Here is a 22,500-nt window from a genome sequence, read left to right as displayed (position 1 = left end):
GCATTTCTATGGGTCTGGAAATCATCGGTCACATCTGGCAACCCTTTCTGCAGTGTGTCGCCATAAATCAGTCCTGCTGGAACGCTGGCTGCTCCAAACTAAACACAAGAGATAGCGCACCCGTGTGACCGTGATAAGGAAGCGCTCTGAAGGCCTCTCTCTCTCTCTCTCTCTCTCTCTCTCACTCTATCACTCTGTCTTTTTCTCTCTCGCTTGCGCTTTCTTTTTATCTCTCTCTCTCTCTCTCTCTCTCTCTCTCTCTCTCTCTCTCTCTCTCTCGAATTCTCTCTCTTTTTCAAATTCTTTCTCTCTCTCTGTCTCTCTGTCTGTCTCTCTCTCTCTCTTTCTCTGTCTCTTTCTCTTTCTTTCTCTCTCGAATTAATTCACACCATGTCATGTCTTCGACTAATGCAAATGGGCCCTCACACTCAGTAAAACTTTTGTGTTGTTATCTGTGGAAAGGGAAAAGTTTGCATAACCTATCAGCAGGAGGTCTAGTTTTTTGCATACTTTATAGGCATCAGAATTGGCAACGCTTATCTATTCCCATGGTACTGTACTTATTATATTCTCTCCCCTTCTCTCTCTCTGTTTCTGTCTTTGTTTTTTGCTTGTCTTTCTCCATCTCTCCATCTCTATTTCTCTTTCTTTCTTTCTGTCTTTCTTTCTTTCTTTCTTCCTCTCTCTCTCTCTCTCTCTCTCTCTCTCTCTCTCTCTCTCTCTCTCTCTCTCTCTCTCTCTCTCTGCAGCAAATGGATGATGCGGTGTACACCTTTGAGCATCTGCTTCACCAGAGCCTGGAGGGCCAAGAGGGGGAAGACCTGACCAAGGTCATCCAGCGCTGCCAAGACCGGGTCATCAAGGTGACATAGGCCTACATACCGTACACACACACACACACACACACACACACACACACACACACACACACACACACACACACACACACACACACACACACACACACACACACACACACACACACACAGAGTTGATGAGTTGAATGGATAACATGGCTTAACTTTGGACAGTATTCTTGTTATTCACATTAATGCTAAATAAGACTTAACATTAATGGTTGTTTAAGTTTAACTGTTTTTCTTAGCAGAATTGATTTCCCATACCTTGCAATTTTCTGTCTTGATCGTTTATCTTTGTAGCTTCTTGCTAGTTTTGTATAATACATCCATGTTGTGGGATGCTTTGTTACACTAGGCTTTGCCTTAGAAGACTTTGGTTTTCAGTCTGTCTTCCTAAATAAACAATGAATGAAAAGGCCATGTCCATTAGTAGTCATAAAAACAGACAAACATAATTAATGGACATTGGGCTTTGTTTTATTGTCTTCTTCGTTATATAATATAGACATTTGGTTATTAATGTTGCTGTCAGCAGTGTATTTTTGTTCAATATGTCTTGTTTAATATCTTCTTTGCTTTGCCAAAGAAACCCCTGCCAAATGCTATAAACATAACTGATGATCTGCATTTATTTCCATTCTCCCAAGATGCAATGCACATTTGTTATGTTTATTAAGTTAGTTCTACTTCCCTATATAGTGTTACATGAACTGTTTAGTTATTTATGCTGACGTTGGCAGAGTATTTTTCCTCTGATATGTCTTGTTCTATCATATGCAGTAGTGTTATAGTCTACTGTAGTTTATTGTAGTCATATGCTATGCGGTAACCTTAATGCATTTCATTGCAATGTGTAGGAATGAAATAGCTAGCAAGTATGTCAGTATGTTCATTATTATTTATCACTGAAAACAGCTCTGTTTGTCTTAAATGAAGGCATCCTTAACCTCCTACCTGAGGGCCACAAGCATATGAGTTGATGCCTTAATTTAAGACAAACAGAGCCCGCAGATCATTTATACCTACTAGTATATCCATGTTAAATAAGACAACTGTAACTGAAGAGCACATTGCACTTTGGTACTGAATAACTGCACTTTACTGTGTTTAAGTTGGGTTTTTTTGTCAACCTGTCTTCTTGTCCTATAGAGGGAGGGGGGGGTTGTGTTTGTCTATTGTGTTCTTGTTTATTGTAATGTCTTTATAATTGTATCAGATGCACTGAAAATGGCACAGAACAATTTTCCGAAAGGACAAAAACAATCTATCTATCTATCTACTGACACAAGGAAGTTTCCCGCGATAGCTGGCCTTTCTGTCAATACTCTAAAGACAATGTGACCGGCCTCTCTAGTATACTAACATGTCTGTATTGAATGTCTGTAGTCTATGACTGCACGGGAAAGTAAGAAACGTAATTTCAATTCTTTGTATGACCAGTGCATGTAAAGAAATTGACAAGCGGAGGTCACGTGACCGCGGCGAGAGATGTGGTAACTTTTTGTGAGGGCTCCGCAGTCACCCTCTAAATTTAACTTTTTACTACGTATCTAAGCTTTATTTCTGGCTGAATTATATCATTAAGTGAGCATAACCCACAAACGATGTCGACTTCGTCGAGAAAACCATCTTCTAAACCAACTCAGGACCAGATCCGTGCGGTTGACAGTGAGGAACTTTCTAAGCTAGTCAAGCTAGCAGTAGCAGATGCTATTAAGGAAGCTATCCCTAAATTCGTGGATGAAGTGGTCGCTCAACTTTCGGAGAAAACGCAAGCCATTGTGGCTGAACAAATGTCAGAAATCCGAAATGAGATGTCATCCATTCGGGCGGACACCTCGACATGCATGGAGCAAATTGAGACGAATAACAATCACTTGGCCGAGGTGGACAGTCGGCTCTCTACTTCAGTGGAAGAACTGATGGCGCTTTGCACTAAGATGGAGAACAAGATTGCTGATTTGGAGGATCGTTCACGCAGAGACAACATAAGGATACATGGGATTCCGGAAAACCAGGAAACGGCCAACCCTTTGTCGTATTTGTCTAACGCTATTCCGAAGTGGTTCCCAGGGCTGGGTTCAGTGGAAATAATGCGCGCACATCGAGTTGGTGCAGAAAAGGAGGACACCAACCACAAGCCGATCCCACGCACCATTCTGCTGAAGCTGCTACGATTCACGGACCGGGATAAGATACTGGCTGCAGCGCGTAAAACACCTGTACAGTTGGAGGAGGAGGAGGAGACGACAATCCGGTTTTCCCCAGACTACAGCCAGCAGACCTTCGCTCGCAGACTGGCTTTCTCCGGCGTGATCGATGCGCTACAGAAGAAGGGTTTCCGTACATTCCTGCTGTATCCTGCTAAACTGAAAGTGATGAGAGGAACAGCGACCCACTTCTTTAAAACTCCACGGGAGGCGGAAGACTTCGAGACTTTTAATGGCTGAGTATTGCCGACATTGAAAGAGTGATGTTGTCTTGCTACTGTCATCGACCAAAGGTTTTTCTCACTGTCCTTTTTTTCTACATCTGAAAATTGCTAGTTTAAATATGTTGTAATTTGGGAGTCTACAAATGTAGACGATCTTAGTTTTGCTCAATTAATACTTTTTGACTTAGGCTACTACAATGTATATCGTTCTCTGAATAATGAGGGGGAATTGTGGGGGTTTTGATGGAGGGTTGCTACCAGTGATGCGCGGGCTGACCCGAAAGCAGCGGGCGCTTGCAGTTAACTGCGGTCGACCGCAGGCACGGGTTATGAAATATTATTTTTAATGAAATTCGGGTCGGGTGCGGTCGGTCAGGACCTTTGAAATGATGCCGAATTTTAAAGTAGGCTATAGGCTAGCCAATAGGCTATAGTTTACTTTAGCAGACAGGGACATTTTTTGCGAAATAGATCAAAGTTTATATGGCTGAATAACTACGATGGTGCCACGCGCTCTGCAGGAGACTTAATGAGGCTCCTGCGTTGGCCGAATATCTTCTGCGCGCAACTGGTGCAGCAGGTGCAACCATTGAGTGCATTTTGAAGAACACAGAGGGTGCTCTCTAAACAGTGCAGTGATGGATATAGCCTACATATTTTCTTATACAATTGTAATGGTTTCGCACTCATGTGTTGCTTACAGAGTTTGTTTTCATTTCCTGTGTCGTACCATGACTACGAGGCAATCCACTTGACGGCTGGCTCCGTCTGCTCACCAACCTACAGATTAATTTTCTCCATGTAGCCTATCCAAACGACGATGTTACCGAAATAAACAGGTGACAGTCGGCAGTCGTCATTGCATGGCCTCGTTCAAAAATCCAACATGTCCTGTTGAAATGCACAGCTGTCTTGTTCTTGACGCAAATCCCTTTTTTAAGACCTTTATTGACGTGATTGTGCTTTGCCAATGACGCTAGGGTGTTCATAAAGACGCACGGCTACTATTTTCAAAGGCGGGTCGGGAAGCGGGCCGGGTCAATATTTTTCATGAATAATTCTTGCGGGCAGGGCAAGCGGGCGGACTAGGGAAAAAAGCGGTCGGGTGTGTCTTGTTTTTTCGTCGACCCGCGCATCACTGGTTGCTACTGTACTCAAGGATCACGGGTCCAATGCTTTGGGGTACACCAAGCTCGTTAGGAGCGGACGGGAAATGTTGTGTTATACTGCCCTCTAACGTTCTTTGGAGGGCTTTGGGGTCAGTGATGCGCGGGTCGACGAAAAAACAAGACACACCCGACCGCTTTTTTCCCTAGTCCGCCCGCTTGCCCTGCCCGCAAGAATTATTCATGAAAAATATTGACCCGGCCCGCTTCCCGACCCGCCTTTGAAAATAGTAGCCGTGCGTCTTTATGAACACCCTAGCGTCATTGGCAAAGCACAATCACGTCAATAAAGGTCTTAAAAAAGGAATTTGCGTCAAGAACAAGACAGCTGTGCATTTCAACAGGACATGTTGGATTTTTGAACGAGGCCGTGCAATGACGACTGCCGACTGTCACCTGTTTATTTCGGTAAGATTGTCGTTTGGATAGGCTACATGGAGAAAATGAATCTGTAGGTTGGTGAGCAGACGGAGCCAGCTGTCAAGTGGATTGCCTCGTAGTCATGGTACAACACAGGAAATGAAAACAAACTCTGTAAGCAACCCATGAGCGCGAAACCATTACAATTGTATAGCCTATATCCATCACTGCACTGTTTAGAGAGCACCCTCTGTGTTCTTCAAAATGCACTCAATGGTTGCACCTGCTGCACCAGTTGCGCGCAGAAGATATTCGGCCAACGCAGGAGCCTCATTAAGTCTCCTGCAGAGCGCGTGGCACCATCGTAGTTATTCAGCCATATAAACTTTGATCTATTTCGCAAAAAATGTCCCTGTCTGCTAAAGTAAACTATAGCCTATTGGCTAGCCTATAGCCTACTTTAAAATTCGGCATCATTTCAAAGGTCCTGACCGACCGCACCCGACCCGAATTTCATTAAAAATAATATTTCATAACCCGTGCCTGCGGTCGACCGCAGTTAACTGCAAGCGCCCGCTGCTTTCGGGTCAGCCCGCGCATCACTGTTTGGGGTCATGGCGACAGGGTTATTTGGGTGGGTATGGATCTCTTATATTATCTTATCTAGTTATTGAAACTGACTGTACTGAAATACTTTGTTTCACTATATTTTATTTTATACATCACTACACATGTTTAACATTATGGCAAAGCTCCATATAATTAGCTGGAATGTAAATGGCCTTAATGGCCCTATTAAGCGTGCTGCTTGCTTGGATTACCTACATAGGCAATCAGTCGATGTTGCATTCATACAAGAATCACATTTAAGAACACAGGACACTAAACGCTTTGCAAATAAACACTATTATGTTGCATCGTCTGCATCTTTAAATTCAAAAACCAGAGGTTCACTAATAGTATTAAAACGCAGTCTATCATTGAATATAATGGGAAAATATGGGAGTGAAGATGGTAGAATTGCATACATTAAAACGGTCATCTCAGGTCGTAAATTTGCTTTTATTTCTGTTTATGCCCCATCTCAGTATGAATCTGATTTTTTCCCTAATTTAGTTTCAGTTCTTGCACAACTACAGGACTTTTCACTTATTGTAGGTGCAGACATGAATGCTTGTATTAATCTGGCTTTGGACAAGTCAGTTCAAAAATCAACCTTCTCTCAACTAAGTGCATCAAAAGATATTAATAATGTCTTGACATCTCTCAGTTTGGTTGACATTTATCGCATTATTAATCCTACTTCAAAACAGTTCACTTTCTATTCAGCTAGACACCAGACTCTTTCTAGAATAGATTATATATTAGCATCCCAAACTTCCTTCTCTGAAATTCATAATGTAGCAATTATACCTTCTTCTTTATCAGATCACAGTATGGTTTCAGCTCATGTTACACTAAGGCATACTCCACCTAGAGCCTCACGATGGCGCTTCAATACATCCCTCCTCCAAAATGAGGAATTCTGTACTTTTCTTAGTAATTCCTTAAACACTTTTATAGAAATCAACACAGGCTCAGTAGAAGATCCTAGATTCTTATGGGATGCTATTAAAGGATCAATTAGAGACTCAACCATTTCTTTTTCCTCTTATCTAAAGAAAAGTAGGCTTCGTAAAATAAGTGAATTAGAAGATGCTCTTATTCAACTTGAGTCAGAAAGGCAGCGCACACAATCTGACACCCTGTTGGGGAAAATATCCACAACAAAAACGGAGCTGAACTCTTTATTAAGACAGAGAGCTGAGTTTTTAATACATAGAACCAGAAGGAATTATTACTTTAATGGCTCCAGACCTAGCCATCTACTAGCCGTACGACTTAAGCAGCACGAGAAGTTCACTTCGATAATGACTATTAAGACACCCTCTGCTACTTTAACTGAGCCTTGTGAAATCAATGCAGCTTTTAAAAAATTCTACTCCAACCTCTATTCTTCTGAGGTATTCCTAAACACAGATTCTTGTGAAAACTTTTTCAAGGACCTTGAACTTCCCACCATCACTAGCCAAGATTCAGAAAAATTAGCTGCTCCAATCACATTGGAAGAGTTGAAAGAGGCCCTTTCCAGTATGAAAAAGGGCAAATCCCCAGGCTGGGACGGTATCCCTCCAGAGGTGTACTTGGTTTTTTGGGACTTAATTGGACCACCGATGTTAAACATGATCAATACTGCTATTGACAAAGGGGCTTTTAATTCAAGTATCAACAGTGCAATAATCACATTGCTTCTTAAACCAAACAAGGACCCTTCCGAATGCGGTAACTACAGACCCGTTAATACATACAAGTTAATACATAATGATCAGACTGGATTCATCAAGGGCAGATTAGCATCTGATAATGTACGCCGGCTACTCCACATCATCCATGCCGCTAATGAGAACGATTTACCATGTTCAGTCCTGTCACTCGATGCCGAGAAAGCGTTTGACAGATTAGAAAAAGATTATTTATGGGTCACTCTTGACAAATTTGGATTAGGTTCAAACTTTATCAAATTGATCAAGGTCTTGTACGCAAACCCCTCTGCCATGGTTTATACTAACAATACTTTCTCTTCACAGTTTCCCATATCAAGGGGCACCCGCCAGGGTTGCCCCCTTTCTCCTTTACTTTTCGCTCTCTCTCTTGAACCACTGGCTCAAAAAATCAGGCAACACCCATCTGTTGTTCCCATCTCTATCAATAATTCTGAACACCGTATATCTCTATTTGCTGATGATATTCTTCTCTATGTTGGTGACACAGGCACTTCTCTTCCACACATATTATCTATGTTTGATACATTTAGTTCATTATCTGGATATAAAATAAATTGGAATAAATCATCACTGATGCATCTAAATTCAATTAGATCAGTGACGCCTTTGCCTTCTAATATCCCTGTGGTTGGTCAATTTAAATACCTTGGAATAGATATTTCACCTTCCATTTTTCACATAGCATCTCATAACTTTCAAAACATACTTAACCAAATTGTAAAAGGATATAGAACGTTGGTCAAAGCTTCCAAACTCCCTCCAAGCCAGAGTATCAATAGTTAAAATGGATATTCTGCCCCGTGTCAATTTTTACTCCTCAATGATCCCTCTTCCACCCCCAAAAGGGTACTGGGATAAGTTACAGTCTTTGATATCTAAATTCATATGGAATGGGAAGAGGCCCCGACTGAAGTTTTAAAACTCTTCAGAGAGATAAGCTGCAGGGAGGATTGGGTCTACCGAATTTCAAAATGTATTTCTGGTCTTTTGTTCTTAGACCTTTGTATGTATGGTTAAATTCTAGTGTGTCTGTTTCTTGGAAATCAATCGAGGAAAATATCTCCCAACCATACAGGCTCCAAGACCTGATATTCTCTAACATACCACCTAAGGCAGCTAGAACACACCTGGGTCCTATAATTTCCTATCTTCTCAGGACTTGCAATACTGTAATGAATCATACTAAGGTGGACTTAAAGTGGCATAATCACTCCCCTATATTTAATAATTTTTCCCTCCTTGTTGGGAAAAAGCCCATTTCTTTTTCATTGTGGAGGGATAAGGGAGTTCACACTTTTAACAATTTGTTTAATGTTGATGGTTTGCGTGCCTTTAGTGATATACGAGCTCAATATGACCTCCCGGGGACATCACTTTTCTTTTATTTACAACTGAGATCTGCCATGAAGGCATATGGCGTTCCTTGGGGTGTTCCCTTGTTAACTCATCCACTAAAGAAGTTACTTGCCCCCCAAAATCATACACGTGGGTTGGTTTCTAAACTTTACAAATTTATTTCTGATCCCTGTTTATCATTGCCAGTGGAAAGTGTATGGGATAGGGACCTCACCCCTGTATTAGAGGAAGATATCTGCTGGGACACAGTATGGGAAAATCTACATGATACTTCCAAGAACCCAGACCACCAACTCATACACTATAAATTCATTCATAGGTTTTATTTAACCCCCAGGAGACGACATGCAATGAAAATTATTGCATCTCCTAATTGTGACCTTTGTTCTCTGAATGCTGTTGGATCATTTATGCATATGTACTGGGAATGCCCCAGTGTGTCTGCATTTTGGAGACTAATTTCTTCCACCTTGAGCGATATGCTCGAGATCAATATCCCATGTTCACCCACTTTACTTCTGCTCAATGATGACTCCACCTTTGACTTTTCTTTGCAACAAAAGCGAACACTATGGGCTGGACTTACAGCAGCGAAGAAAATGCTGGCATTGAGATGGCAGCCACCTCATACCTTGCCATGGCGGCAATGGGCAAACTCTTTTTTGGACATTGTCATGATGGAGAGATCAGTGGCCCGAATGCATGGAGCCAGCAAAAAAACAATTCAAGCATGGGACGCAGCATACTCTCTTGTAAAAGAAAAAGTACAGGACAATCAGCCATAATGTATAAATAGAATTATTTCTGTTGTTGAAATATATTTTCAAGTCTTTTTATTTACCTATGTTTTGTTGGTATTATATTCTGAGATCCAGGGTGGGTTGGGGGGGGTGTCGCCATGGGGGTGGGTGGGGTGGGAAGGAAATATGTGTGTATATTGTTAACTGTTTTTTCTTTGACTTTAACTCAGACTTTCTGTAATATCTTGTATCATATGCTATTTGGAAAATAAAAACATTTTATCAAAAAAAAAAAAGAATTTGGCAAGCAAGCCGACTTGACTTCACTCGACTTTGTACTTGATCCATGGATGTGTGTTTCCTGCTCCATAGAAATTTGACTATGACAGCAGCACGGTGCGCAAGAGGTTCTTCAGAGAGGCTCTTCTGCAGATCTTCATCCCCTACATGCTGAAGCAGCTCTCTCCATCTTGTTCTCCCGTAAGCATCATCTTTTAAGATTTCTGTCTATTTCTACTTCTTCTTTCTTTCTTTTCTTTTGTTTTGCAAAGCGGTAACTAACCCAACATCAGCAAAGCATCTCCTGTCTTTTGTTCTTCTTTTTAAAAATTTTTTTTGAAACAGCTCTCCATCTTGTTCTCCCGTAAGCATCATTTTTATGATTTCTGTCTTTTTTTTTCCTTTTTTCTTTTTCTTTTTTTTGCCAAACCCTGACTAGCCCAACATCAACAAAGCAGAGAACTTCTTCCGTTCCCATTTCCCCACAGCACCCTGCTGGCGTTTTGATATTCTATTCCTTTTCAAGCACACAGTGGAGAGATATCATAGGACTATCTAGACGAGACCATTGACAAAATTAACGTAGCACTTAAGGATCCTGCTGGGCAGGCGATTGTGTGATTTTAATGTGTCGTTATTATTTTTCTCGGTTACTCTGTGTGTGTGTGTGTGTGCGTGTGCGTGTGCGTGTGCGTGTGCGTGTGTGTGTGTGTGTGACTTTGGACTTTCTGGAGGTCCTGCTGAGCTGAAATGGCTGTAATTTCGTTGAATAGTTTTCCTGTTTCATAGAGGTGTCTGTGTCTCTGTGTTTGTCTCTGTGTCTGGCGTGCGTGCGTGCGTGTGTGTGTGTGTGTAGGAGCTTCCCCACTTCCAGGAGCTGATCTTTGAGGATTTCTCTCGCTTCATTCTGGTGGAGAACATCTTTGAGGAAGTGGTCTTGCACACGGTCATGAAGGACATCATGATGGGTAAGACATTTCTTTCTTTCTTTCTTTCTTTCTTTCTGGGCTTTTACTGCCAGATCAGGGCTCTTTTTCCAAAACCACAGATAAGGGATAAAACTGGCCGACATAACCTACAGAAAGGGGCAAACCTGCTCACAGATCAGCTGCAGGCGCTGTTTAGTTCAGATGACGACGCCCGGCCCTTTTATTGGTTGATTTACTTATTGATTTAATTTAACCTGGTAAGCTACTGGACCTCTTTCATGAAATACTCCCCAAGACGGTGGAGTAAAATAAACTATACAAAATGGTTTCCATCCTTGTCTAAAGTTGCATATTGGAGAAATATTTAACATGTACTATGTTGATTGTACCAGACAATTTTTACAGACCTTTGCATAACAGACGTAAGCAGTATTATTCAGTGGAAAACACAATAATTTGATATTCACCAACTGACCCCATGTGACTCTTGTCTTCTCCTACCTTGTGAAGGGTTACTTGGATAATGCAGTTTACATCATTCAATTATTAGGTCACTTGTAGGGAATTTAGACTTCTGCTTTGAATTCTAGTCATAGAAAAAAACTGTCAGCTGTGTGTGTCGGTATGTCAAGTATTTCTCCTCAAGAACGTTGTCTAAATGGTGGCTTTGGCTGTGGCTGAAATGGCTAAGGCACTGTACTGTTGCGGCATGCCAGAGACCCGAGTTCGATTCCGGCCTGAGGTCAGGTCATTCCCTGATCCTCCCCCATCTCTCTGTCCCGCAAGTATTGTCCGGTTGTCTCTTCACTGTCACTGTTAAATAGATAAAGGCATAAAAACGATCTCACAGAATCTGAAATGAACACAAAATCGGTGGCGGTTTTATGGATTTGGCCAAAATTCCTCGGGGTTTGGCAAGATCCATCAAACTGCCACAGATATTGTGACCCAAGGGGGACTGCCCATTTCACGGAATGTCTCTAAATGGCCATGTACTTTCTTATCAAAAGCACCAAAAAATATATCTTTAAAAATAATGTCTCTGGCCCAGCTGTGGCTCAATCAGCTGGGCACTCAACTGCTACACCGGCGACTCGAGTTCGATTCTGGCCCAGCTCATTTGCTGAACCTTGTCCATCTCTCTCTCCCTGCTAACTTCCTGCCACAACTTCCCTATGCTATCATAATAAAGGCAGAAAAAGCCCAGAAAAAAACAAAAACGTTTTTAAAAAAAGAATGTCTCTAAATGGCTGTGTGATTCGTTTATCTGTCTCTGTGTCTGTACAGCCGTGAAGGAGGTGGCGGTCCAGAGGAGGCACAACCTGTACCGGGACAGCATCGTGCTGACCAACAGCGACCCCAACCTGCACCTGCTGAGCGACAACGCGCCCATCGACTGGGCCTCCGAGTACGCCAAGGAGGAGGAGCGGGAGCGCGAGCAGGCGGGCGACGGGGTGGACGGCAGCGGCGGTGGCGGTGGTGCCAAGCAGGCCAACGCTGAGGAGAACAACAAGGAGGACCCAGAGGCCTACAGGAGGCGCAGGATGAAACAGGTGTGTGTGTGCGCGCGTTCGTGTGTGTGCGTTTGTGTGCGTGCGCTCGTGTGCGTGCGCTCGTGTGCGTGCGTTCGTGTGCGTGCGTTCGTGTGTGTGCGTTCGTGTGTGTGCGTTTGTGTGTGTGCGTTTGTGTGTGTGCGTTTGTGTGTGTGTGTTTGTGTGCGTGCGTTTGTGTGTGTGCGCGTTTGTGTGCGTGTGTGCGTGTGTTTGTGTGCGTGCGTTCATATACAACATACAGCGGCATATACGCTGCATTCATGTTTTTGAGAGTTGAGCTGTTTTATTAAAGATGTGGGTATGTTAGAGCTGAATGAACACTATACTAGTGCAAAATGAAGGTTCTAGATTTTAAATGAAACTTATTTCATGTTTGTATGTGCTTCGGAGGCTGAGATATTTAGGATTTGATAGGCAGAGGGCACCCTTACCCCAAAAAGGGCTTAGGACAAAATGGGTTAATATAGTCTCTCTACTCTGCTACTCTACCAGGTGGTGTCCATGATCCAGGTGGACGGCGTGGGGCTCCCCGACTCCTGCCTGGAGATACCTGGCGTTGAGGATATCCCCGAGGAGGTGGAGGAGGAGGAAGAGGAGTCTGCATCTGCATCTGCGCCTGCATCCCCTGATGTCACAGCTAAGAAGGTGCCCAATGGAACCTCCAGTCCCGCCAGCAGCAGCAGCAACAACAACAACAGCAGCAGCAGTACTGACCACAACAACAGCTCACCAGCTCTGGTCAACGGGAACGATCTGAAAGCGGAGCAGGCTGCCATCAGCGTGGTGGTTGAGCAGAAGGAGCAGAGCGGTCCACCTGCACCAGAGGAGGTGTCGGCCCCACGTGAGGAGGAGGTGGCAGCCCCACAGGAGGAGGAGGTGAAGGAGTTAGAGGTGAAGGCCGTGGCAGCAGAGACGCCGGCGGCAGACCTGGCAGTGGCGGACGCCATTCAGGAGATCGAAAGGGCCGTTCTGGAGGAGAGTGAGGAGAGCGAAGCACCCTCCACGAAACCGGAGGAGGTGGCGGCAGCAACAACAGTTACACTGGAGGAGCCTGTTGTCAAAGAGCAGGAGCAGAAGGAGTGTTCAGCAGCCGTGGCTGAGACTCCAGCTGCTGCTGCTGCTCCCACCGCCGCTATCTCCACGTCCCAGGAAGCCCAGAGCACACCTCCTCCTCCTCCTCCAGCTGAGGAGGCTGTAGCGTCACCATGCCAACAGCAGGGGGAGGCAGAGAGCAGCCCGGAATCTCCTGCTGTGTCAGAGCAGCCCGCTGTGGCGGAGGAGCAGCCCACTGCTGCTGGTCAAACGGAAGACAGCGGCAGCCTGCAGCCAGCACCAGCTCCTGAGGTAGCAGCAGCAGTAACCACAACAACTGAGGCCGACAAGGAACCAGCTGCCCCCGTTCAAATAGAGGAGGAGAAGCAGAGTGACACTATAGTGGTAGCAGCAGAGGACTCTGGGAAGGGACTCAATACAGATGCTGTCCCAGCCAATGAGATGTGAGACTTGTTGTTTTTGTTTTGTTTTGTTTTGAACGAGGCCAAAGCAAAGAGGTTTTGGAACAATGTTGTTTGGGTCGATTTGTTTTCTGGAAGGGGGTGCGTGGGCACGCAGAATTATAATTGTTATTATCATTTTTTTAGTTATCGTTTACTCTTGTTGAAATCTGTTGGGTTTCAGCCCTCTATTTATATCTCTATCAAGCATCTTCAGTGGAGGCTTACCAACCCGTCTCCAGACTTCTCTCTCCTCCACTCCATGCATCCTCTCTTCTCCTGTGACCACTGCTCTCCTTTTTTTCTCTTTTTCTCTACGCACTCTGCCATGCTGCATACAACCTCCTAGCTGATAAATTAGGGTCTGTTAAAGATCAAGGGACCATCCACATATTCCAATGTCCAATGTCCAATGTTCCAATGTTCCCGATGCCTCCAATGTTCCCGATGCCTTACTGACAATATCCTGAATGGTGAAACCACTCACTTTTAAACACGTATAATACCTGACCTGCACGTGAAAACTGGTCAGCAAGCACACTATGCATCACTCTAACCCAAAGCTAACAACACTGTCTTTTTTTTTATTTTTTAAATCATCATGATGAACGGTAAACTTGTATTTTTTTCACACACCCCAGTTGGCTGGTGCGTCGGCGATGACTCACTCAGCAGACAATTTAAAAAAACTACCGCACACTGACCATGTCGGTGTTTTCTTTACTACACAATGTTTCGGTCTCGTCCCGGTCCTAGACCGAAACATTGTGTGAAACAAAACAGCAAAGTGGTCAGTGTGCGGGAGTTGTTTCAAATCATCTTGATGAGCAATCCTGAGTTACTTGTGTTTTTCATAAAAATGTTTTCACTCTTTGTCCGATATGGTGTTTTGTAAATACGAAATTATAGGTTTGTTGGCCGTTTGTGATTTCTGTGTTTTCCCCTTCTTTTACATATGTTCCCTTAGTTTGAGCAGGAAGGCTAAGATATTGTTTTCATTCCCATTCTCTTTGATTTGATCGCTTTGTGTGTGTGTGCCTGTGCGTACGTGTGTGTGCATGTGTGTGCGTGCGTGCGTGTGTTTTCTCTCAACATGTAGCCCTCTTTACCTATTTTTCTGCACTGTGTTTCTAGCACATGACAAAGTGCTTCACTACATCAAGGTGGAGACTGAATAGAAACGCATGCAAGGGGGCGGGGGGGAAAAAGTAGAAAATGACTTTTAAAGGGCAGGTGTCTGTATTTCAAATTGAAATGACAAGCTATCAAAAGGATTTTGGTGTGCTAAAAACATTACAATCAGTCTATGCCTACCCATGCTCATTCTAGGAAGTCATTGTCGCGACACTACTTTTGGAAATGTACCTGTAACCGTCCATGGCTTGGCCCTGACTGCTCTAAGACTCTTTTTTTTATTTATTATGTGCTGAACTGGCATTGAATTGTTTATTATTTTTATGTTCCTCTTTTTATGTCTAATTGCCTTTTAAATATTATTTTACTCGTTTAAATGCAAATTCTTCATAATAAATCATAACCAGTTTCATTGGTTTGGTGTCGTCCTTTTTGTATTGCATGTGGAGAGGAGCTTTGAATTTTTGGTAAGATAAGGCTACCTTTTGGGACAGTACATATTCTTTTAAATATAGTGTATACATGATATTGTTGTCACAATAATGTAAACAAACACTTACGAGTTGAACCACATAGCCCATCACCACAAGGAGGCGCCTCTTCTACAGTATCCAGTACATTGGATGTTGTCTCTGCAATGACCCCTGTTGATGATGTGTTGCAATGCGCAGGAGAGACTGCAAGCTAACTGTATTTGACACAAGACTGGAGCAAAAAAACAAAAAAAATCCTCTTTCACTGTAGGCAACCAATACCCAAACATTGACTAATAGTGATTTTAGAAAGAAAGAAAAGGGAAAATGCATTTTATTAGTGAAAAGTAATGTGGGCGTGTATTTCTCTTGGTTTTCTTACTTAAAGTTACACGTAGGCCTATTGTCTTTCTGTAGTGTAACATATGTTTCAATTGTACGATAGAGACCGCCTTAAGTACTTTTATCTGCTGGGGATTTTACGCCAAGGCACAGTGCATAACATTGGACCAACGTCGTGACGACACGGGATTACGTATGCCTGACAGCTCAGCACAGCACAGCAGTAGATCTGATAGTCCGTCTCCACTGAAGCTCTAGCTGTAGCAGCCTGTCGTCTCCAGGAGAAGGAGACTTCAGGAAATGTGCGGTGTCGAATTTCCCCCGGCGATAACAACCGAAGGCAAGACGCACCTGCATTTAACCACCTGCTATAGACCCTGACGCACCGGGAGCTGTGATTTTTTTTTGCGCCGTATTTTTTATTTGGCAAGCGGGACGGGGGGAATGTTAAACCCCGGGTCCCCGCGTCCATCTCACCGTCCTTTCTAAAGGAGCGCTTCACAGGATGAAATCGATGAGCAGAAGAAGGGTCGAGATCCGACCGTGGGCCTGGCTTCTCACCGAACTTGTTTTCGTAACCATCCTCGCCGTCGGCGCCACTGTGCCAGGTAAGATCCATGTCCGACACCGCGCGCCGTGGATTATGATGCGTTAGGCTCCGCATTTAGTTCTGATTACCTACTCTAACCTGTTTTCCCCCGCGGCACACCGCACAGTGTTCCTGCTCACTCTGTTATCATCGTTTGACTCACTGACAAAACATCCTGTTCAAGTGAATGCGTTGATACAGCTGTCTGCTCTAAAGTAGACACGTTGTTTAGTTTTTGACAGGCGAACATACTGTCCATTAAGACCTATCCAACAAGATTTGCCATATGATGACATGATGGTGCTGTTTTAATAGGCCTACTGCAGATTTCCTCTACATTTCTCCACTGTTCAAAACAATGGAAAGTGACTTTTAAGTTGGTACATAATGTTATTAATGTGTACACTGGTTTTCAGCTGCCTCCTTTATCAATTCCAATCTTCTGTTTTGGCTGATTTGGTCAGCATATGGATATTTAAAAGAAAGAAAGATCCGAAAGATCATTTATACTCTGGCTTTATACTTTTACTTTACATTTTCTACATATACATATTTATTTATGTAATATTGTCCCTTTTTTGTTTACATAGGCCTATGTTTTAGTGCGCCACGTAGGCTACACACACATCTACTGATTAGTTTTGTCTGGGTGACATTAGGTCTCAATGGTGTCCTCAGACATGATATATGACAACCATGTGGCAGTGAATGGGCTCTTCCCTGCACTAGGGGCAATGAATGCAGTGTGTGTATGCGTGTGTTGGGGGGCGGGGGGTGGCGATGAAGGTGAATGGATGGATGAATGAAAAGAGTTGTGGACCAGTGGTGTCTCCAGTGCAGGGACGCTGACAGCTTTGGCTGAGCCCAGGACAAAGTTATCTGAAAGGGCCCCCCCACACCTAATACACACAAAGTAATGGGGGACCATATTCTGGGCCCCTTCTCCTCTCGGGCCCGGGACAACTCACCCCCTGTGTCCCCTTCTGTCAGCTTCCCTGCTCAGTGCGACACGTAGGCCATGTGGGTGTAGCGGATGGGGCAGGGTGGTTGGCGCATGGGTGCCTGCATGGCTGCCTGGCCAGTGACGTAGGTGAGGGGAGATGGGACCCCCTCCGGATTGTCAGCAGTCGTTATCAGTCAGTGGTGTAGGACTGGTCAGGACCTGACCGGGCCAGTCAGTGGTGTGGGACAGTGGTTATCAGCAGAGGCCATTCTATGGTAAATAGGGGGACCCAATTTTTGGCCGATACGCAATATTTATTATTTTATGTCATTCGACACTTTTTATTTTTTTATTACTTGATTGTTAGGCATTACTTGATTGTTAGAGTGGGTGTTTAAATGTTACAAGTTCTACCTCAATTTGATAATGTTAAAGGAATGTTTATTTTTAACTTGAGACCTGGAATAACCTTTTTTTTTAACCCATATCGGCCCCAAATATCGGGAAATGGAAATCGGGTATCGGCCAAGGGTGATGAAAAAAAAATGGTATCGCATCAGCCATTAAAAAATCTGTATCGGTCGACCCCTAGTCTCGTCTCGCCCCCACATTTGGCAATGATTGATCTCAATAGAGAGATACACACATACAAAAAGTCAACACTAAAAAAAAGCTCTCACGCACTAATGTGTTGTAGGAACTACTTTTAGGTTATCAGTCAAGAGAGAAGCCAAAATGGGGTGGACAAATGTGTCAGGTGGTTTTGTCCCAGGGACCAGCCAAAGCTGTCAGCATTGGTCATTGGTCACTACCCTGGCAAGTGGTGTAGGACTGTGGTTATCAGGCATCATTATGTGCTCACACCAGCCGACTCAGGGACAGCTTCTTCCCTCAATGTATCAGACTGTTGAATTCAAAAACATCAACATAGGACGGAATCCACTCATCACATCTCCCCTTTCTCCAACCTGCCATTTAAAAAAATAATTCAGCATTCAACTTTTTAAATATATATTTTTTCCTACTTTTTTGCCTTTTAACCTTTTTTGGGACTCTCAGAGCAGGGAAGCTTTTCATTGACATGACAAATAAAATATCTTGTATCTTGTATCTTGTTATGGACGGAGGTATAGGCTGGACAATACATAACATAGGGCCTTGTCCAGTCCCCTTTTTTGGATAATGGTTGATCTCAATGGTGAGATACACAGCCTGAGTTGTCACCAAAAAGGTCACACAGTCGCACACTAATATGTTGTTGGGACGCTTGTAGATGATCTGTCCCTGGAGATGGACAGAGGTGTTAGTAGGACAGCACATGAGTTCCTTGTCTCATCCCCCACATTTGGCAACGTTTTAGATGTATTTCTTTATATGAGAATTGTTTGCTGCTATAGGTCTTGGGTCTGCTTGAGTCAATGGTGTGTGTCCCACAATGGAGAGAGGTTTTGTACTGCATTTTAAAATTGGCAATGGTGGAGGAGAAGGAAGTTTTCTTTCTTTATTTAGGCCTAGCAGGTGACAGAGATCGTAGTGTTACATCAGATATTTTTGGAGGTTTATTACTTCTTTTCCATGTCCTCCATTTTGAATTTCTAGAAATAGACAATTTTAGCTGCAAAACTTACTGTACTTTAATCATACTAGTAAATATTAGTTTATTATTTAGTAAATAAAATATGAAGAGATCAAATTTGGCAATATGCAGCACAGTTTCAAAGAGCAGCATAGTTGCAATACCTAATCTGGCCACCATCCCCGACAGTGCACCTTTAAAAAAAAAAGAGAAAAGAAAAAAAAGAATGAGTGAGTGAGTAGTCTTTGATATGCTGATCGTGTATTGTTTATTTCCAAGGGAGAGATACATTTCATACTGTTCAGCTGCAGTTCAGGCAGGGCAGAGTACACAATGTAATGCACCACCAGATAGTTGCATAGTACTTCTAATTCCTGTCATATCTGCTCTACTCTCTTTATCTTCTCTCTCTCTCTCTCTCTCTCTCTCTCTCTCTCTCTCTCTCTCTCTCTCTCTCTCTCTCATTGGCTGTCGAGTCTTGTACTTTTTCCCTTCTTCTCTCTCTCTATCTCTCTCTCTCACACACTCACTCACTCACGCTCGTGCGCACGCACGCAGGCACGCACACTCATTGGCTGTTGTTCTTCTTCCCTGTCACATGCACATACACACTACAGTAGGCTACAGTATATACACACTCTCCGTGTCTTCCATCTTGAGGCAGGTCTCCTGGGAGCATGTTGGCATATGAACATCTTATCTGGGCTGCAGGAGTCATGGTAACAGGCAAGAGGGCGGGCGGGAAGACTGGAGGAGAGGAGGAGGAGGAGGAGGATCTTAGGCCACTGACACGCACGCACGCACACACACACACACACACAATTCTCCTGACACAGGCCAGGGTCAGTGTTGTAGTCTCTGTCTCTCTCTCTCTCTCTCTCTCTCACACACACACACACACATACACACACACACAATTCTCCTGACAGGCCCCTGGCTGCCAGTGTTGTAGTGCTTGAGTGCACACACCACAGCACACAGCCCCAGCCACAGCCCCAGCCCCAGCCTGGCCACAGCACAGCTCAACTCAGCAGAGCTAGCTCTGCTCAGCTCACGCTAAAAATAAAGGACACACTCAATGTCAGACAGGCAGGCAGGCAGGCGTAAGTACCTGCTCCCTGCATGCTTTCACAACTGGGTTACTGACTGTGTGTGTGTGTGTGTGTGCGTGTCAAGTTATCAGAACGTGCCGCAGTGCCTTGGGAAAAAGGCAAATAGCAAAGGCAGGCTAATCAGCCCTAACTGGCCAGGGGCACAAGAGGTTATCATCAGAGCCGTCACACTCGCCTGGCTACCTGGCAGTGTAAGGGCCAAAACATATCAAGGCGGAACGGAACGGTCGCGGGACGAACGCGGTCTTTCTGCTTTTTTCTCTGCCTTTAACATTGACAGCGTCGGCGTGCGCGGCAAGTCCTGTTCAAAACCCTCCCCACAGCCAAAGATAGCATGCTACTCTGCCATTCATTTGAATGAGACGTCGCCGGCGTGAAAAATACGGTCGAGTTCTATTTTCCAAATGATGCTCAACTACCGCCGGTTGGTGTGTAAGGACAGATATGTTTCAATGTATTTTCACCGACGCCAGTAAAAAACGCGGCTGTTCCGCGACGCTTTACCGCCCTGGTGTGTAAGACCCCTAAGCATTATGTGAGACCTTCAGTGATCATTTTAGGACAGGAGGGGAGGGGGGGAAGCTATAAAACTCCTACACAGTACACACAGTAATTTAATTCTCAATGGTTTGGTCTTAGATATCAAAAATGCCTTTACCATATGTACAGTAGGTAAATAACACCAAACACAAGTTAGCATCTCTGATTTGTGATCTAAGGAAACATCTGAGAGAAAATGCTCAACGTCCTGAAGTAGAGTTAAATATGTTCAGGTATTAGTGTTTATTTTTATCTGCATATCAGATGAGGTGTGTGCGTGTGCGTGTGCGTGTGCGTGTGCGTGTGTGTGCGTGTGTGTGTGTGTGGTGCGTGTGCGTGTGCGTGTGTGTGCGTGCGTGTGTCAGTGTTAAGTGCGCACCATATATCAGATTAACCATTTTCGGATAAGGTGTTATCATGTGGCATTGTAATGGAGGGGATATGGAAATGGGTAACATGATTCGCTCCGAGGATTATATTTTTTTGTCCAGATAAAGACCCTGCCAAATCTGCCTCTTTAAATAAAGGACTCATTTCCTTCTACCAGGACCGTATAAAGACATTGCCGTGCCCCTGGGCACTACACCTTGCAGGTGCCCCATTTCTGAATAATACGTATTTGTAGCCTAAAGTGTGTGTTTTGTGGTGCCCGGTTGGTCATTGAGTTACTTTAGGAAAAAAATGTTTGCTGTCGCACGGAATTTCAGCAAAATACGTCTCCCAGCCACGGATTTTGAGTTAACAAATCCGTAGACCTGGACACGGATATGGAGGAGATCAGGTTGGGTCAGGTGCCCCTTAGCTGGCTGTATGTAAATGGTTGGTGCCCCCGGGGCACTGTGCCACTGGCCCGTGCAGTATGGAGGATAACCCGGCCCTGCCTTCTACCCTCCTCACTCCTCACTGCTGCTCCAGCCCTCCTCACTGCCAGGGCCGCTGCTGAGGTTTCGGAGGCCCTAAGCATAACTGGTCAGGACGTTTTGACAGTCACTTTAGTATCATCGTTTTTTTGGTATCTCAATTTAAGAAGCCCCAATTTTGGAAGCAAAGTGGTAGGTGCCCTAAGCACTCTGTGTACTCTGCTTATGTGTAGCTGCGGTGGCCCTGCTCACAGCAAGAAGTGTGTTAGCATCACGGTTCCTCAGTCCAGGAAATTAGCCTCGTTTTAATCACAGTCCTTATCAGTGTTCCCCACCCAATCACCCACCCCTCAACCTCTCCTCCCTCACCCACTCACTCTCTAACACTACAGATAAGACTGAGCCTTCTAGCCAACGTTTCCCTCTGTGTGTCATGGACGGGTGGGGTGGGGAGGGGGTCGACAAACAGTGTCGTCTCGACAATAGCTATATGAGCGTGAAGGAGATGCTTATCAATGTCTGATGTTCCAAAGAGCTGGAGTCTCCTAGGCGATCTTTGGCGGTGTCTTGCCATGGTTACCCTACTCTGTGAGACAAGTCAGTACAACCATAACGCAATACAGTAGCCAAAAGTTAGGATTTGGTTAGATTTTTTTTTTTTAAGGGCTTTTTTGCCTTTATTTTTGACAAGACGCTGGAGGAGAGACAGTAAATGAGTAAAATGAGACAGGGAAGGTTCGGAAAATGACCCGGGCCAGAATCAAACCCGGGTCGCCGGCGTAGTAACCCAGTGCCCTATCGTTAGGCCACGGCAGGGCCCATAAGTTAGGATTTGGGCTGTGTTAACAGACTATTGGTAATAGGGTACGTTGACAAAGCAGCGTGTCTCGACATCATAGTGTATGAGTCGGCTGTATCTGTGCCCTGGGTCAGGCAAAGGCAAAACACAACACAGCAGCCAGGAGGATGACTGTCTTGTTGTCTGTCTGTCGTCAGTGTCCTAAATCTCTTGACAGGCTTTTGTCCCAGTGTGCCTCCCTCCTTGATTGTTTCAGCTTCGTTGTGTGCGTGTGCGTGTGCGTGTGCGTGTCTGTGTGTGTGTTTGTGTGTGTGTGTGTCTATGTGTGCGTGTGCGTGTGCGTGTGCGTGTCTGTGTGTGTTTGTGCGTGCGCATGTGTGTGCGTGTGTGTATGTGTTTGCGCGCACGCCTTTGTGAATGTGGGTGTGCGCTTTCATCAAACCCTGTTTTATTACTTTGTAGGCCTACCACAGCTTTACCATTTGATTCTGGACTCATATTGCCCTTTTTCTGTTCTTATCTGGGGCATCAATTTCTTGTCTGCCTCAGTTGAGGTCATGAAAGCACAGAAATAGAAATGTCTGATTTCAGTGATCCATTACATCTCTAAATCATTCAGCACATCAGATCACCTTTGT

At 44.3% G+C, this 22,500-nt stretch overlaps 2 protein-coding genes across 2 annotated transcripts in view; both read left to right on the top strand.

Moving 5' to 3' along the window:
* niban2b (niban apoptosis regulator 2b) overlaps nt 1-15,040 on the top strand; it is a 71,517-nt gene extending 56,477 nt beyond the window's left edge. The window contains exons 11-15 of the mRNA XM_063194836.1: nt 750-863; nt 9,613-9,720; nt 10,376-10,487; nt 11,736-12,001; nt 12,494-15,040. Coding sequence (XP_063050906.1) covers nt 750-863; nt 9,613-9,720; nt 10,376-10,487; nt 11,736-12,001; nt 12,494-13,501 — 1,608 coding nt within the window. The 3' untranslated portion in view covers nt 13,502-15,040. The remainder of the gene's footprint in view (nt 1-749; nt 864-9,612; nt 9,721-10,375; nt 10,488-11,735; nt 12,002-12,493) is intronic.
* Nucleotides 15,041-15,582: 542 nt separating this feature from the next.
* npdc1b (neural proliferation, differentiation and control, 1b) overlaps nt 15,583-22,500 on the top strand; it is a 62,882-nt gene continuing 55,964 nt past the window's right edge. Inside the window, exon 1 of the mRNA XM_063195914.1 lies at nt 15,583-16,051. Coding sequence (XP_063051984.1) covers nt 15,949-16,051 — 103 coding nt within the window. The 5' untranslated portion in view covers nt 15,583-15,948. The remainder of the gene's footprint in view (nt 16,052-22,500) is intronic.

This window comes from Engraulis encrasicolus, chromosome 3, assembly GCF_034702125.1.
Source record: "Engraulis encrasicolus isolate BLACKSEA-1 chromosome 3, IST_EnEncr_1.0, whole genome shotgun sequence".
NCBI lineage: Eukaryota > Metazoa > Chordata > Actinopteri > Clupeiformes > Engraulidae > Engraulis > Engraulis encrasicolus.
Note: the sequence above shows the minus strand (reverse complement) of the source record. Positions and strands in the feature narration are given on the sequence as shown.